The sequence below is a fragment of the Corylus avellana genome, chromosome ca7 (genome assembly GCF_901000735.1).
Source record: "Corylus avellana chromosome ca7, CavTom2PMs-1.0".
Classification (NCBI taxonomy): Eukaryota; Viridiplantae; Streptophyta; class Magnoliopsida; order Fagales; family Betulaceae; genus Corylus; species Corylus avellana.
The window spans coordinates 10,830,035-10,848,479 of record NC_081547.1 but is presented as its reverse complement, the minus strand read 5'-3'; the positions used below and the strand labels follow the sequence as shown (position 1 = coordinate 10,848,479).

The following is an 18,445-nucleotide window of genomic DNA, read 5'->3' as shown; positions in this document are numbered from 1 at the left end:
AGCCTGGACCATCCCACATCAGATTGAGGTGAACAAGGGCATTTTCGATACTTCAACTTGTGGCAGCGATCATACGTGTGCGCCGGCTCTCGCGGCCGGTGCTTTTGTTCGGTAAAGAGTTTGACTTTTCCCGCTAGAAAAAACCTGAAATGGAAATGGTCGGGGAGGTGAAAGAGGACTCTAAATATTTGGCATAAAGCAGCCGTGGCAATTTGTGTCAAATTTATATATAGCTAAAAAAAATTTATATAATTTAATTATAAGTTGATTCATTTAATTAAATAAATTTAGTATTTTGGGTTTATGAATGCTGTAAAAATTTATCAGTTTTGATGTTGTGTGTCAGGTTCAGATTGTGGCAATGCAAGAATATAATACGATATAGGTATACACTCATCCGACCCATCTAATTAAAAGAGTCAGACTCTTCATTCTTATCTTGCTAATTTTGTGTTGAATTCGTATCATATCTGCAGGTCGTGTAAAAAAAGTGCTCAGACATTTAATAGATGAAAAATCTTGTTAGTTTTTATTTGACATCTTCTTTTGTGGACTAGTCGATGGCCTAAAATCAAATATGTAGTGCTAAAGAATTGTAAACATAGAGAAGTTTGGTGATCCAAAAGAGTTTCCAAACTTGTTTGACTGATGGGGAAACGACCATTTGCAAGAGAATGTAAACCAGGGAAAGACAGGCACACAGGTCCATGGTCACATATGTACAAACTATTTTTTCATTCAAATACTCAACCTCAATGAGAGGTTGAGGTTGAATTAAAAACATAAAATAAAAGGAATTTTGCCTTTTCTTGACCTACTCACCCAAGAAACTTGTTGAACAGTGTAAACAACCCCATTTCCTTCGTATTTTTTTATCTTCAGTTTTGATTGGGTGGGAGTGGTCAATAGGTAGATTTGACTATGGCAGTCAAATGGGTGATCAAGGTATAAGACATATTCCATGGTTTCCTACATGCCTTCTGTTTATTAAAAATTCCCCTTTTCTTTTGCTGTCGTCAAGCTTTTATTCAAATTCAAGTTGTTGGGTACTTGAATATTCTACATGGCATTTCACCTCAAGATCAATTGGTGACATGGTGAGTGATATATATTTTTGGTTGCATTAAGATTGGCTATGTGATTAATGTCCAACGTATATTTGAGGGTGATTGGTCCCTTTCCCAATTGCCCCTAATTGAACCAAAGTTGGGTACTCGCCATATTTTGACTATAAGGATCAAATGGGGATATCAGCATGAATGCAACATACAAAGTATGGTCGGTCCAAAATTGATAGGACCCACAATTTTGGTGGTTGCATAAGTCGTTTTTGCATTTGCTATGTCTTAATTCGTTTCTAATTTTGATTCATTGAGTGGAATAGAGTTCTTTAGTAGTCAAGTGTACCCAAACTGTCACTTTATATGTGATGAGTCACTTTGGGGTGATTGAAAGTTACTAGTATCTACCATAGGGCTATAAAATTTCATAAAAGTCATTGCGGAGTCATTACAAATTTATAACAACTATCATAAGGTTATTGGAAGTTAGGGGCCATCGCAAGGCAACCATACATTTTTAGCAGCCATCGCGAGGCCACCTAAAGCTCAAGGTGGCCGCTAAAAGTTCACGCCAACCACTACCAAACGTTTTTTGAAATTCATGGGCGCCATTGTGAGGTTGCAGGAAGTTCCCATTGCTCGCATTTTCATACCTACCCCTAGGGTTTATATGGTAATTTTCTTTCTTTCCCCTATGCTAAAGGAGGAAAGCACTTGTTGAAGAGCTTTTGGGTACCAAAGTGGCGGCACTTGAGCATGATGTCAACTTTGGATATTTACTTTTTGGCCTACCAAAGAATTTCAGCACACTTTAAATTTGCATAATAGTTTACCTCCCCACTACAAAATGCAGCCAAGCCAGCGTGCCCTCCACTTCACTATAATGACAATTACGTCCTTATCAATCTTCCCATTTGTTAAAATCGAATTGGGTATACTTTGAAGTGCTTTATTTTGAGGTTTCCAACCCTAATGATGCCTATAAGCATATATTATTGCATCATAAGCGTGCACTAAGTTGAAAAAAAAAAAAAAAAATGCAAGCCACAATGTGGACTAATGACTCCTAAGTACCGATCAATTGTTCACCTCCAATTTTAAGTAAATATTTTATAAGGCAAATTTTGTTTACTAGTCGAAGGGTCATGACTAAAACTGAAATACCAGTAATTTGAAGTTAACATAACAATTAAGGATCATGCCACTTCTAAAGTTTACTTAAATTTTCCCAATTTTATAAAAAGTTACAAGTGCATGTAAATGGAAGTGACAACTTCTGAAAGTTGCAATAATGCACTTGGCATTGCCATGGGTGGACCAAGGTGCATATTATAAGTTAAACAGGAGAGACAGCTATACCCAATTTCAAAGTAATAAAGATGTGTTTGCTTTTGCTTTTATAAGAGAAAGAAAGGTGACTTAAAGTTGGGTTTGGATCTCATGTGATCCATAGCCTACTTGCAAGCTTCATTGCAACTTCTACCCATTCATTAATTTAACAAGCAGCGCTCGACCAATGGAAGTGTAGTTATCCCTGTCTGTCACAAAACTGGGTTCCACTACTGCCCTAAATACCTTACTTGTCTATTAAAGCATTTACTCACTCCATACCACATTCATATCAGATTATGAGGGGAAAATTGCATTTCTATTCAATGAAAATAGGCTTCTTCTTTTTTCCTTCATCTCCTTCTGGAGACTTCTCCAGAGAGCATAAGTCTCTCTCTCCTGAGTAAATAAATGCTAATACTAATCTAGTAAGTGAAGTAGTCGATGTCTTACCAATTGGCTCGGACACCTGATCGCGTGTGCTGGCCCATTTTGTCTTGCCTTAAATGGAATGGCTCTCTTAGTGCCCGTTTTGGAGTGTGTTTTTAAAGAAATAATATGTGTTTTTAAACTAAATCATAATTTTGGAGTGTTTGAGATTGCGATTTTAAAAACGCAAATTTTAAAATCGTGAAAAATTGTTGTGCAATTTTAACATGTTTTATCAAATGCCTGTGCAATTTAAAAAATTGATGACTTAAAAAACACAATTTTTAAAATCGCATTTATTGAAATCACATTCCCAAACGGGGCTCTTAGTTACGTTGGCCCTACGAAAATAGTCTAATTAGTGACATTTTTGGGAGAGAGAGAGGGGGGGGGGGGGAGTCACTAAATTGCGTATTTTACTGTTCAAACGATGATATTCATAAAGTAGTGACGTTTGAATAGTATTACTATTCACGCATTGAAATGCGACGTTTGAATAATATTATTATTATTATTATTCTTGCATCACTATTAGGCAACGTTTGAACATTATTAATATTCACGTGTCGAAAAGGTGTTACTGTTCAAACGTTGCCTTCTTACTAAAGTTGTGTCATTTGAATAGTGTTACTCTTCAAACATCACATTTCGTACATTGAAATGTGTCGCTTGAACAATTATGTGTTACTGTTCAAATGACACTAAGTAATTTTTGAAAAAATTTGGTGCTAAAAATTGGCGTTTATTGTTATCCATACACTCAAAAATTTCAAAATTTCTCCTTCCCTTACCCACATGCGCATAAAAATCATTTAAAAAAAAAAGAAAAAAAAGAAGGGGTGGCTGCCAAACGAGAGCGAGCCACCCCATAGGTTTCCGGGGGTGGCCACGCCCCACCCCCTTGGGCTGGGGGTGACCCGCAAGCCACCCCTAGGGAGATGATCTGGGGTGGCTGGTGGTGGCGTCGGAGTCAAGGTTCGAACTCAGAACCTTTGGCTATGATACCATGTTAAATCACCAGGTATCCCAAAAGTTTAAGCTTATAGGAAGATATAAATTTAATCATTTAGTCAACAATTTAACATGATAGAGATAACACTTGGAAAAAGTCTTTCTTTCTCTGATTTTGGGAATAGTTATAAGAATTTATTGATGTAATATAAATGTGGGAAAAAAAAAAAGTTTTAAACTTTTAATGTGAAAAATGAAGAAAATTATTTAGTAATGTGAAGAAAGAAGTTTGATTATATTTTAGAGAAAACTAATAATTGATTAATTGATTTGATATAAAAGTAAAATGGGTTTTGAATTTTTTATGAGAAAAGTTATATATATATAATGTGAAGAGAAAAAAAAAAAGAAAAAAAGAAAAGAAAAAGAGTCTTTGCCAAGTGGACTCAATAGCATGTTTTTGTATCTATTTTGAATCTTATCGGTGCCTTTTCTGTATTGATTTCTTTTAGGTGGTTGATGTTGTTCTGTGCTAGGGATACATATGGGTTTGGACCTTTTGAGGTTCTTACACATACAATTAGGGTTTGTGAACTTCTTAAAGTTTATGACTCTTCATGTGCTCATTTTACTTTTATAACCGCTTTATACATGCACTATTATTTTTTGTTTTTAGTTGGTTGTAGGAGAGCCACCCCTTTCCCAATTTGATTAAAAAAAAAGGTTTTGTATCCATTTCTTATATATATATATATATATATATATAATCATAAATTAATAAGATGGAAATTGATATATAGTAGTATACGACTTTGAGAAGCACAGGGATAAGGTTGGCATTTGAGTAGAAGATAAAGGAGATAAATGTCCTGTCGGTCCCAAAACATATCCCACCTTCGCTTCGGCTTCCCCACACCGCGTTGTTTACTTGGAACTACGAAACTCGTTTTGACTCGGCAGCCCATTTTGGTTGAACCCCGAAAATTGAAACTCTCTCTTCGTACAAACATGAGAAATGAAAGCGAAAAGAGACAGTGAAATTAACCCACTGATTCACGAGGAGAAATTTTCGAAAACGTGTGGACGGTGATGAGTGATGAGCTCAGCTCCATTATGAATGCCTACCTTTCTCCCTTTCCTCTTTTTGTTTCCCGACGTATAAAAGCAAGATGCCTTTGCTCCTCAAACCCAACGCACACCAACTACCTCCATTGCTTTACCCCGCCTTGGATCACAAAGCCAGGTGCTTGAAACTGTTGAAGAGTTTTCACTTTCAGAGAGAGAAAACTAGATGGCAATGGCTAAAGAAATCATGGGTGCTTCTCTGATCGATCGGTCTTCGTTTCTGAGGAAGCAGAACCAGTTGTTGGTAAACCCATTTTTGGTTTCTTTGGAGAAGAGGAGGTCGGTGCCTTTTAGAAAGGTTGTGAGGGGTCCTACCGCGGCTATCAGCGAGGATTTGGTTAAGAAGGCCCTGCCTCTGCCTCTGCCTGCAGACAAGGCAGAGAAGTTCAAGGTGAGAGCCGTGGTGACGGTCAGGAATAAGAGCAAGCAGGATTTTAAGGATTCACTTGTCAAGCATTTGGATGCTTTCACGGACAAGATTGGGAGGAATGTTGTTCTACAGCTTGTCAGCACTGAAATTGATCCAAGTATGCCTTTTTCTCTTTTCTTCTGAGTAATTTGTCTCTGATTTTGGTACCCAAAAAAAAAAAAAGTCAAAAATAAAAAATTCTCATGTGGGATATGATTTCTGTTTATTTTCCTCTTCTGGGTCATCAAATTTGAGATCAATTTTAGATAATCCTTTGAGATTTTTCACTGAATTAATTAATGGTTGTGTTTTCTGTGCTGCAGAAACAAAGGCTCCAAAGAGAAGCAATGAAGCTGTGCTAAGGGACTGGTCAAAGAAATCAAATGTGAAAGCAGAGAGGGTTAATTACACTGCAGAATTTATGGTCAACTCTAGTTTTGGTGTGCCTGGAGCGATCACAGTGTCGAACAACCACCAAATGGAATTCTTCTTGGAGACGATCACAATCGAAGGGTTTGCTTGTGGTCCAGTCCACTTCTTCTGTAACTCGTGGGTACAATCTAGGAAAGATCATCCTGGAAAGAGGATACTCTTCTCCAATAAGGTAGATTTCCTTTTTCTGACTTTTCTTTCGCTGATTCTTTCCACTTTGCAAAAGCAGAAAAAAACAATCTTTTGTTGAATTCTGCACTTTTGGCTTTTGAATCTTTGCAAGGACTAAGAAAGTTGAATAATTCATGGCATGCTGATAATTGTTATATATTTGATTTCATTCTCATTTCTAATCCGATCAAAAAAATAGCTTCCCATGGTAGCGTTGGTGTGGGCCCTTGTTGGTTTTCAAGATCTAGGCCAACCATAAAATGAATAATTGTAAAATGAAAAAATAAAAATAAAAAAGAACTTAATTAACTGGGATTATTTTGGTTGACCCAATCCAAATCTTTCTTTCTTGGACCGAGTGGCCCATATCCAAATGAAGACCATTGTTATATATATATATATATTGTGTGTGTATACCATTAACTCTTAATTTGATATATATTTTTTGTTTGAGCAGCCATATCTACCAAGCGAAACTCCAGCAGGGCTAAGATCATTAAGAGAAAATGAGCTTAGAGAAATAAGGGGGGATGGCAAAGGAGCCAGAAAATTATGTGACAGGGTATACGACTTTGATGTGTACAATGATTTGGGAAATCCAGACAGGGGAATTGAGTTTGCTCGCCCAACACTTGGAGGTGCAAAAATCCCATATCCTAGACGGTGTCGAACTGGCCGCCATCCTACCGATACCGGTTAGTGTAATATATATAAAAAACGCTATTTAGCAAACTGCTATATGACTATAACTATATATGTGTTCTTTGAATTATACTGAAGTAGTTTTATGTTGCATATGCCACAGATATGCAGGCAGAAAGCAGGGTTGAGAAGCCATTGCCAATATACGTGCCTAGAGATGAACAATTTGAGGAGTCAAAGCAAGACACATTTTCTGCTGGGAGGCTTAAAGCAGTGCTTCACAACTTAATACCATCCTTGAAGGCTAGCATCTCGGCTGATAACCACGAGTTCAAGGGATTCTCAGACATTGACAACCTCTACAGTGAAGGTGTCCTCCTTAAACTAGGCTTACAAGATGAGCTCCTAAAGAAGCTCCCTTTGCCTAAGGTTGTCAGCAATATCCAAGAGTCCAATAGGGGACTTATTAAATATGACACCCCCAAGATACTTTCCAGTGAGTATTACCTTCTTGTTTTCTTTGTTTATTATGAATTTGCTCTTTTTTGGGTACTCAAAATTCATACCATCTCATTTCCCCTTCAATGGCTTGTCTGTTGGAAGCCAGAGTAATGTTGTATGACTGTAAATTGTATGACAATCGCATAACGAAATCTTCTGAAGCCTCGGGCGCTAATTGTATATGTAAATGCAACTAGGCAACTAGATCTTTATTATTTGTCCCTACAACCAAAAAGAAGAACCCTTTTCACTTGCGAAGTGCATACCATTATAGAGATTTCTCATCTTGAAAAGCTATTATTATGTTAGAAAGCTGAAAATTTAATTCTCATGGGCAGAGGACAAGTTTGCGTGGTTGCGAGACGATGAATTTGGGCGACAAGCAATTGCGGGGATCAATCCAGTGAGTATTGAGAGGCTTAAGGTGTTCCCTCCTGTGAGCAACCTTGATCCTGAAATCTATGGTCCCCAGGTGTCTGCACTGAAAGAAGAACACATTTTGGGCTATATCAATGGCATGACAGTACAGCAGGCATTGGAGGAAAATAAGCTGTTTATAGTGGATCACCATGATGCTTACCTTCCATTTCTGGACAGGATAAATGCTCTTGATGGCCGCAAGGCTTATGCAACTCGGACCGTATTTTTCTTGACCCCTCTTGGGACTCTTAAGCCTATTGCCATAGAACTTAGCCTTCCACTCTCAGGACCAACGTCTCGATCGAAGCGCGTAGTTACGCCTGCAGTGGATGCTACTACCAATTGGATGTGGCAGCTTGCCAAGGCTCACTCCTGCTCCAATGATGCCGGGGTGCACCAGCTCGTTAACCACTGGTAAGTGTTAAATCACTATTTATCCTAAAAATTAACTGTAAATTTAATCATTTAATCACTACTTTAACACACGCTCTTATTGTATATAGGTTGCGTACCCACGCTTGTCTAGAACCCTTCATATTGGCTGCACACAGGCAAATGAGCGCAATGCACCCCATATTCAAGCTTTTAGACCCTCACATGCGATATACTTTAGAGATCAATGCCTTGGCCCGCCAAAGCCTAATCAATGCTGATGGTGTCATCGAGTCTTGCTTCACTCCTGGCCGCTATGCCATGGAGATAAGTGCCGCAGCATATAAAAGCTCTTGGCGCTTTGACATGGAAAACCTTCCAGCCGACCTTATTCGCAGGTATAGATTGATTCATGGAACACTATATATATATATATACATGTTTGCTTGATTTTGATGTATGAATCTAATTAATGGGAGTTGTTCCATTTCTTTGTATAGGGGTATGGCGGTGCCTGACCCAACGAAGCCACATGGTCTAAAGCTGCTAATTGAAGACTACCCGTATGCCACTGATGGGCTCCTAATCTGGTCTGCAATTGAGAACTGGGTGCACAGTTATGTGAAACACTACTACCCGAATTCAAGCTTGATTTGCAATGACAGAGAGCTACAAGCTTGGTATTCTGAGTCCGTCAATGTCGGCCATGGTGATCTTCGCCACGAAAGCTGGTGGCCGACATTGGCCAACGCTGATGATCTAGTGTCAATCCTCACCACCCTCATCTGGCTAGCATCAGCACAGCATGCTGCACTTAATTTTGGGCAGTACCCGTATGGCGGATATGTGCCAAACCGTCCGCCCCTAATGCGGAGATTAATACCCGAACAAAATGACCCTGAGCATGCTAATTTCTTTGCTGACCCACAAAAATATTTCCTCTCAGCATTGCCTGGTGTACTACAAACAACCAAGTTCATGGCGGTTGTTGACACTCTCTCAACCCACTCGCCCGACGAGGAGTACCTAGGGGAGAGACAACAACCATCGATTTGGACCGGTGACGCCCAAATTGTTGAGGCATTTTACGAGTTCTCGGCAGAGATCGGACGGATAGAGAAGGAGATTGAGAAAAGAAACCATGACATTGGCCGTAGAAATCGGTGTGGAGCCGGGGTGTTGCCATATGAGCTCCTTGCGCCAAGCTCAGGGCCTGGTGTAACATGTAGAGGGGTTCCAAATAGTGTGTCAATATGAAGGAAACTAGGAATTGGTCACATTTGATCGACTTAGACATAGGCTATCAGATTTTTGAGGTGCACATGAGGGTTCAAAAGAATTTGTATGTAAAATATTGTGTGCACTTTTTTAAGTTAGGGTTTTGTATGCTATAAATAAAGCTCATTAGCACAACTTGAATTTAAATAAATAAATAAAGTTATTTTTTAAATCTTCAAGATTCTTGTATTTTTATTCTTTTGGTCCCATTAGTAGACAATTATTTTTCTTTTGAATCTTGAATTATATTGTTCATCAATCAGATATATGGTTTTATTCCCTAGACATACTTACTCGTTTGTGAAATTAATAAAGATAAATGAACACAAGGATCGGGCTGAGAACTGAGAAGCCCACACCACCATCTGGGCACAAAGGATGGGCCTATGGGCCGAATCACCCGTATTTCTGCTCTTCGTAAAAGTGCCCTAACAAACGAGCGTTATTTTGCCGTAATTGTTTTCAAAATTAACCTTCAAAGATTAATTCCGTAATTGTTTTCAATATTATTTTGAGGAAAACTATTGTAAATATTGTATGATTGACAAATCCTGTAGCAACAAATGGGTCCTCCGGTCCCACCACTTTGCTTGGGCTCTTCAGCAGCAATCACATGTAGATTGTCCAATATGTGTACTTGTTTGTGTGAATGCTCATTTTTGCCCCTGCACCAAAATATATAAATTTAACCGGGTTCTCACAGTCTAAGTCTCTCTTCAACTTCCAAATAGAAAGTGAGTTAGCCAAGGAAACTACACGAACGGAAATTCAAGATATGAATCTTGTTCTCTTCGGGGAAAAAAAAAAAAAAAAAAAAAGAATCTTGTTCGAACACGGAGCCAAGAGTTGATACTTGGGGCCGAACTAAAGAATTGATACTTGGGTTCGAACACGGAGCAATGGAATTTAATTACTATACTTGTATTTAGACATTACCCTATAAATAGGAATCTTTGTATTGTAGACAAAAAAAAGTTAATGAGCACAATATAGCCCTTAGGAGTATACATAGTGGTGGACGTAGGTGTCTAACACTGAACCACCCGTAAAGTTCTTTGTATTCTTTCTCTCTCTTGCTTCCGCTCATATTTCCTCATCATCATTATTTCAACATGTATATACAAAATTTTTCACTAACATGTTAACGTCATTTTGACTTATTCAGTTACTTTACATGTTTCAAGGTACAAAATTATTTTTATATTATACTATACTGTTACACATAAACCCATCACTTGACCCCACGGGTCAAAGGCCCAACGACCCAAGAAAGCCCAATACATCCGAATGGGCTCTTTGAATGCAACCCAGCACAAAAACAATGGATACAGCGTCGTTTCTTACACTCTCGGACAACCAAAGACCGACTACTTTATCACAATGAATCTCCTACACTTAACATCTAGATGCATCTATCACAATCAGGATACAACTCGGCTATATGAACAGCTCACAAATAGCAAGATCATCAGAACGGTTATGATCCTGCTCTTAAAAAACTCCTAACAAATACACGCCATCCTTGGAATCCTATCAATATATGTAATGGCCTCTTGCCAATCATAAAGATAGGAGACATGAATATTAACTCTGTTGGCCGTTACGCCCAAATCCCAGATCCTCCGCCCAGTCATCATAACCACCTCCGCATGATCAACTATAAAAGGCCTCACTCCAAAGGTACGAGGGGACTAAGGCATATACTGAGTTTACATAAACACTGACTTAAGCATCTGAGGAGGAACTGCCGGCCAATATCCAGTGCATCCTCTTAATGCATGCTGTAGTTTTGCAGGTCTGACTGAAAGCGTAAACAAGAAAGGTGTAGTTTGGAGGTTTGAATTCCCTTGAGTTCGGTATACCGAAAACTGCTTCAACAGTTTGGCGCCGTCTGTGGGAACGACTAAGCTGTTCTTACAAAAAATAATATCTGCAGCAATGGTGAATATAAGATCAAGAAGCCGAACCGACACCGAAGAACCACTGACCTTGGCCAATCAAAGGCCACAATTGACGCATCAGAACGCCGGCGACAAGGAGCGCATTGCTTCTCTCGAAGCACAAATGGCACTTCTATTCCGGCAGAATGAAGAACTGGGACTCTGATTTCCCTCTCCATCTCAAATCAATCAAGCTGAATAGGCGGATGGGCAAAGAAATCACGGTCATCACTCCGATAATCGAGACCTCCATTCTGACGGTCACAGCCAACAAGGCGAGAGTCACCCTCTCTTGCACAGCCATACCCATCGAGGCGATAACTCCTGTAACACGGCGGAACCGCAGCCAATCACAGCTCCGCAAGGAAAAGTAGACAAAGCATTGGTAGAACTTAAGACCAAACTGGAGGCTATGGAGAAGAAGGAGAAGTACAAGACTCCAGTGGTAAGCAAGCTCTTCGCCGGGATGGAGACGCCCTTCACCAAACAGGTAATTGATCATCCACTCCCCAACAAATTTAAAACACCCCAGATCCTGAGCTACAGTGGAGTCGGAGATCCGACCGAGCATCTAGAGAATTATCGATGCACCTAATGTTGCACGCCATTCCCAATGAAATCGCGTGTAGGACCTTCCCAACTACACTCTCGAGAAACGCTAGAGAGTGGTTCTGAAGCCTGGCGCCTAATTCTGTGGCTACCTTCGAGGATTTGGCTCGAATTTTCCTCACTCACTTCCTGGGTTCCAGAGAAAGGAAGAAGCCTTTCAAGTATCTATTGACGCTCCACCAACGAGAGGGGGAGATTTTGAAAGCGTTCATGATTCGGTTTAATATCGAAAAATTGAAGGTAGAAGATCCTACAGATGGTGTAAGCTTTTCCGCCGTCTATAACGGTATCTCACTCGAGGAGCCGATGGCAAGGAAAATCGTGAGAAGGTAGCCGAACAACCTCCAAGAGCTACTGGACAAGGTGGAAGAGTTCATCAACGAGGAAGAAACCTTGAAGGCAATGAGGTCAGCTCGAAAAACTCCCAAGAAATTGGAAAAAAAGAAGATGAGAGATCACCCGGGGTTCGACGACTCGAAGCACTTAAAGAAGAAGTTTAACAATCACAATTTCACCCCACTCAACGCCAACATTTCCGAGGTCTTGGAGATCAAGAAAGATCTGGAATATTGAAGACCTCCTGGGGCCCCGCAAAATTAGAACTCAGATCTCTATTGTGAGTTCCATGAGGTCAATGGGCATTACACAGAAGGTTGCATTGCCCTGTGACATCTCATCGAGAAGTTTATCCAAAATGGTAAACTCATGCGATCTTGGGAGAACAAAGAAGAGCAGCCCCTCATCGGGAAAACTATGTCCGAGAAGTAAATTACCATCCTCCCAGGGATCAACAACAACTGGAACGACATCGAAGCAGAAGTTCTAACCGTAGGAATCACAGTAGGTATCCTCAGAAGGAGAGAGCAAGACAGGAGAAGCCTAGAAGAAGGCCAGCTCGCCTAACCCGTGAGCCTCAGAACCAAGCGAACATCCCAGAAATCCACACCATAATTGGTGGATTTGCCGGAGGGGGAGAGTCAGGAATGGAAATGAAGGCCTACACCCGTCAATTGGAAAGCTCTCACGAAGTCTACATTATAGGATGACCAATGAAGCAGTCCCGAAGGAGTGAGATGGTCATTAGATTCTCGAATGCGGATTACGTGGGTATATCGCACCCACACACAGACGCTTTGGTTGTCACTCTAACAGTGGCAAATCATAATGTCCATCGCATCTTGGTGGATAATGGGAGCTCGACAAACATCCTATATTAGTCTGCATTTAAAAAGCTAAATCTGGGATAGGAGATAATCGTCCCAACCAGCTGCCCCTTGATGGGATTCACAGAGGAACAAGTTCAACCGGTCAGATCAATCGAGCTACCGGTCACGGCCGGATCATACCCAAGGCAGGCGACGAAAATGGTACGTTTTCTGTTGGTCGAACAACCATCCGCCTACAATGCTATTATCGGGAGAACAACTCTCAATGAACTAAGGGCCATCACGTCAACTCCGAATCTCAAGATGAAATTCCCAACGGATCATGGAGTTGGAGAAATAAGGGGCGATCAACGAGCTGCCCGACAATGTTACAATATCTCTATGAAAGAATGCCCAAGGACTCCAGCCCCTAGGAGTACTAGTAAGGAGGAAAGATAGCAATTAAGGGGCGGTGAACTGGTCGAAGATCTTGAGGAATTCTCGGTCGGCAAACCTGATAGGTTCATCAAAATTGGGTCCTAGCTAGACCCGATTGTAAAAGAAAAGCTCAAATCCTTCCTCTGCGATAATTGCGATGTATTCGTATGGAGTCATGAAGACATGTCAGGAATAGCACCTTCGGTCATGGTGCACAAGTTGAACACTGATCCTAGTTTCAAGCCAATACGATAGAAATGGAGGGGGTACTCGGCTGAAAAAAGTAAAGCTGCTGCCGAAGAAGCCGAAAAATTGCGTGAAGCCAAGTTCATTAAAGAGATCCAGTACACCACCTGGTTGGCAAATGTGGTACTAGTAAAAAAATCGAATGAGAAATGGAGAATGCGTGCCGACTTCACAGATCTCAACAAAGCATGGCCCAAAGACAACCACATTTTGCCACGAATAGACCAGCTTGTCGATTCAACTTCGGGACATGAGTTACTAAGCTTTATGGATGCATTCTCGGGGTATAACCAGATATCCATGCACGAGTCTGACCAAGAAAAAATGGCCTTCATGATCGACACGAATCTGTATTGTTATCGAGTCATGCTGTTCGGACTGAAAAATGCAGGAGCTACATACCAGCGATTAGTCAACAAGATGTTTCGGCAATAGATTGGGCGAAATATGAAAGTATACGTAGATGATATGCTGGTAAAGAGCATACAAGCATCCAGCCACATTGCAGACCTAGCTGAGGCGTTCGATACGCTAAGGTACTACGGGATGAAGCTCAATCCTTCCAAATGTGCATTCATCGTCTCCATGAGAGGAATTGAAGCTAACCCCGAAAAGATCATGGTGATCCTGGACATGCAAGCGCCTCAAAGCACAAAGCAGCTTCAGCAATTGACGAGCAGGATAACAGTGCCAAATCGGTTTGTCTCTTACTCAACCGATAAATCCCTTTTCTCTTTCAAGATTCTAAAGAATGTTTTCTCCTGGAGTCCGGAATGTGAAAAAAGCTTTCCAAAAATTGAAGGAATATTTATTCAGCCCACCACTATTGAGCCAACCAATTGAAGGGGAAGCCTTGTACCTGTATTTGGCAATGTCTCCATCAGCCATAAGCTCAGCCTTAATCCGAAAAGAACAAGGAGTGCAAAAACCCATCTACTTCGTCAGCAAAGCCCTACATGGTGTCGAGGGACGATACCCACAGATTGAAAAACTAGCTTTCGCCTTGGTCATGTCTGCTCGAAGGTTAAGGCCATATTTTCAGGCGCATACAATCAAGGTATTGACTGAGTATCCCTTAAGGAAAATCTTGTAAAATCCAAATTTCTCAGAAAGGTTAGTCAATTGGGCCATAAAACTCGGAGAATTCGACATAGAGTTCCATCCTAGAGCATCCCTAAAAGGGCAAGCGATAGTTGACTTTTTGGCCAAATTCTACAATGCCCTCGAATAAGAAGAAATAATTTCGGCGGAAGCATGAATAGCATTTGTAGATGGGTCCTCAACTCGAAAATACAGCGGGGTCAAGGTTGTGCTCAAAGGACCCAGCGATGAAGAATGCGAAGCAGCTGTGCAGTTGAAATTCACAACCAGCAACAACAAAGCTGAATATGAGGCCATGATTGTCAGAATGAATATGGCAAAGGAAATGGGAGTGAAAAACCTAGAGGTCAGAAGTGACTCCCAAGTAGTAGTCGGGCACGGTTGGGGAGAGTACGAGCCTAGTGGAAACAAAATGAAGAAGTATTTGGCGAAGGTAAAAGAGATCATGGAGTTCTTCTACATAATAACTTTTACGAAAGTACCAACAGAAGAAAACTCGCAAGCATATGCCTTATCTTGTATGGGCTCTGCTACCGAGGAAGAAATCATAGCGGTTGACCACCTAATTCAGGAGCTAACCGAATCCTCGATTGTCCAAGCAAATCAAGTGGCGTGCATTGAAGAGAGGGAGCAATGTCCAGAATGGGGCCACGATATATTACAATTTCTCAAGGAGGGCAATTTGCCATCCAATAACAAGTTAGCATGGAAGATTCGCATCCAAGCTGCACGCTACACACTAGTTGACGGGGTCCTATGCCAGAGGGGTTACATCCTCCCTCTGCTCAAGTGGCTAGCAAAGGATGAAGCCACATACGTACTTAGAGAAATTCACGAAGGGGTGTGCGGCAGCCACTCGGGAGGAAGAATGTTAGCTCACAAAGCTATTCGAGCAGGGTATTACTAGCCAGGAATGAATTGAGATTCCCATGAAATGATAAAACATTGCGACAAATGCTAACAATTTGACAGAATATTAACCAATCCGCCCGAGGAATTAAGCCCGGTTTCGGCCCCATGGCCTTTCGCACAATAGGGGGTCGACTTAGTAAGCCCACTTCTAATTGGAAAAGGAGGGTGTCGGTTTGTCGTGGTCGTTGTTGATTATTTTACTAAGTGGGCAGAAGCCAAGGTGTTTGCCACTATAACCACTGGGAATATAAGGAAATTTCTCTGCAAAGCAGTCATTTGTTGATATGGCATCCCGCATGCTTTTGTAACCGACGACGACAAACAATTCGATTGCGAACCTTTCCGAAGTTGGTGTGCCGAGTTTCATATCGGAAACTATTTCTCGTCTCCTGAACACCCTCAGGCAAACGATCAGGTAGAGGCGACAAACAAAACTCGATGAAAACTCTGAAGAAGACTCGAAGGTAAGAAAGGAGCATAGGTAGAAATCCTTCCATAAGTGCTATGGTCATACAAAACGACCATCCGAACGCCGATGGGAGAAACCCCTTTCTCTTTGGCATTTGGATCTGAGGCAATCATCCGGTAGAAATCGATTCGATTAGCTTCTGAGTGAAGCCTTACAACCCTGAGACGAATGAAGAAGGAACGAAGTTAAGCTTGGATTTGCTCCAAGAGAAGGGGGACAATGCTTAGACGATGATGGCAGCCTATCAGCAACGAACAGCTGGATATTTCAATAAAACCGTCAAGCTGAGACAGTTCAAGACTGGGATTGGGTCCCCGGAAGGTTAGCATAGCCACATGGGACCCAACGGCAGGCAAACCAGGACCAACATGGGAAGGACCGTACAAAGTTCTTCGAAGTCACCAACAAAAAGCCTATTACCTATAGGATGCAGAAGGAAAGTTGCTGGCTAGACCTTGGAATACTGATCATCTGAAAAAATACTATCAGTAATTTTTCCATTATATTTATTTCTTGTAATTCATGAAGATAAAAGTCTATTCATGAAGACTCATTTGAGGGTCGGAGGACCCTTGGTCAAAACGACCATCGGGCCCGGTGACAAATTCCTTGTCGTGCAGTAGTCTCGAAACAAGGGAGTAAACCCGTGACGAAAAAAAAAATCCTTCTCAGAAACAAGGGAGTAATCCCTTAACGAAAAAAAAAATCCCTAGCCTCGAAAACAAGGGAGTAAACCCTTAACTAAAAAAAATCCCTCATCTCGGAAACAAGGGAGTAAACCCTTAACGAAAAAAAAAAAAAATCTCTCGTCTTGGAAACAAGGGAGTAAACCCTTAATGAAAAAAAAACCATTCGCCTCGAAAATAAGGGAGTAAACCCTTAACGAAAAAAAATCCCTCGCCTCAGAAATAAGGGAGTTAACCCTTAACAAAAAAAAATCTCTCACCTCAGAAACAAGGGAGTAAACCCTTAACGAAAAAAAATCCCTCACCTCGGAAACAAGGGAGTAAACCCTTAACGGAAAAAATTTCCCGCCTCAGAAACAAGGGAGTAAACCCTTAACGAAAAAAAATCCATCGTCTCGGAAACATGGGAATAAACCTTTCCAACCAGGAAAATAGAGGATTCAGCAATAAAGACATTCAAGCACGGCAAAACAAACAAACGAAGCCAAGAAGAGGATTCATCATACAACACCAGAGAAAATCATGCCAGAAAAGCAGAGTGCAACACAGCAAAGGGATCCAAGGTAAACATTTCATTGAAGATTATTACGTTACAGGAAGATTCAATTACAACAGCCACAAAAGATCAAGTCAAAACAATTACATGAAAAATCAAGCTACAATAGGCATTCAGCTACTTATAAATCTAACTATCACATACGGGCTCGATTTGGTACTTTACGTCCAAAGAGACATTGTACAAAGAATCACATTTGGGCAATCACCCAGGAATATGATGAAAAAGAAATTTAAGGTCCTGGAAGGGCCATTGCCATTTATATCGAAGGTTACTCTCGGTGACCTTCACTCCATGGACCATGTTTCTCAAGAGCCCTAGCCTTCCATAACCGGTATTTTCTACGAAGTCTCTGGCACTTCTCCTCCTCCTTCAGAAACAATCGAATGAAAGAGTAAACGTCGGAGGCTTTCTTCCATCTATTTTCATGAATACTGACAAGATAAGCCTCGAGATCCACGATTCGCTAGTTTCACGACTCCAACTGTTGATCTTTCCAGGCTATTTGATAGTCCTTCGCCTCAATATCGGCCGTCAACTTCGCCACCTGATTAGAGCAGTCCACTAAGCACTGTTCCTGTGCCTCCAACAACAAACGTAGTTCAGCAACTTCTGCCTTAGAACCACGAGGGGCACAAGAATGAAGCCACTTAACGGGATGAAGAAGCTACACCCCTAGGAAGAGGAAAGGCGGTAGAAGCAGCCGACTCTGTCTCCGCCAAACTCCTAGATGAAGAAGTAGAAGCCATGAAGAAAGAAATCAAAGAGAAAGAAAAATCGAAGTCAGTTAAATGAAATACCTTACATCCAAATGGATATTTATAGTAGGAAAGTTCTTAAAAAATGAAAGGTCACCTTTAAATATGAAGAGATGTCCCGCGAAGAGTCGCCTAGGAAATCCAAGTGGCGACGCAACACGTGTCCCGCCATGGAAGATCGTGCACAATAATGATGATCTCTGAAATTTGAAACAACAAATACCAAAGACTAACAGAAAATTTAATGACTAAGGTTTAAAAATACATTTTAATCTTAAGCCATGGGGGGTAGAACACCCGACCATAAAGTACAACACCGAAAACATCAAAAGCAGCCGAAAATATGAAAAGGCATCCAAAGATCAAAAGGCATTCAAAGTATCCAGAAACACCAGAAGTTCAAAGACAGTTCAAATATGCACAAAGCAAAAAATCCTTATACAAAAAAAAAAAAAAAAAAAAAAA

At 40.8% G+C, this 18,445-nt stretch overlaps 1 protein-coding gene across 1 annotated transcript; it reads left to right on the top strand.

The window, feature by feature from the left end:
• Positions 1 to 4,727: 4,727 nt before the first annotated feature.
• On the top strand, positions 4,728 to 9,299 carry LOC132186884 (linoleate 13S-lipoxygenase 3-1, chloroplastic-like). The gene is made up of 7 exons (XM_059600994.1): positions 4,728 to 5,422; positions 5,628 to 5,908; positions 6,365 to 6,602; positions 6,713 to 7,045; positions 7,389 to 7,884; positions 7,974 to 8,240; positions 8,343 to 9,299. The coding sequence occupies exons 1-7, from the start codon at positions 5,062 to 5,064 to the stop codon at positions 9,097 to 9,099; spliced, it is 2,733 nt and encodes a 910-aa protein (XP_059456977.1). The 5' UTR covers positions 4,728 to 5,061; the 3' UTR covers positions 9,100 to 9,299.
• The last annotated feature ends 9,146 nt before the right edge of the window (positions 9,300 to 18,445 follow it).

What these genes read in the sequence shown, in the direction of transcription:
- LOC132186884 (XM_059600994.1), top strand. Translation starts at nt 5,062, where the DNA reads ATGGCAATGGCTAAAGAAATCATGGGTGCTTCTCTGATCGATCGGTCT. An exon ending in CAGCACTGAAATTGATCCAA is followed by an intron (nt 5,423 to 5,627) that starts GTATGCCTTTTT and finishes TCTGTGCTGCAG; the next exon opens with AAACAAAGGCTCCAAAGAGA. An exon ending in CACCAGCTCGTTAACCACTG is followed by an intron (nt 7,885 to 7,973) that starts GTAAGTGTTAAA and finishes TATTGTATATAG; the next exon opens with GTTGCGTACCCACGCTTGTC.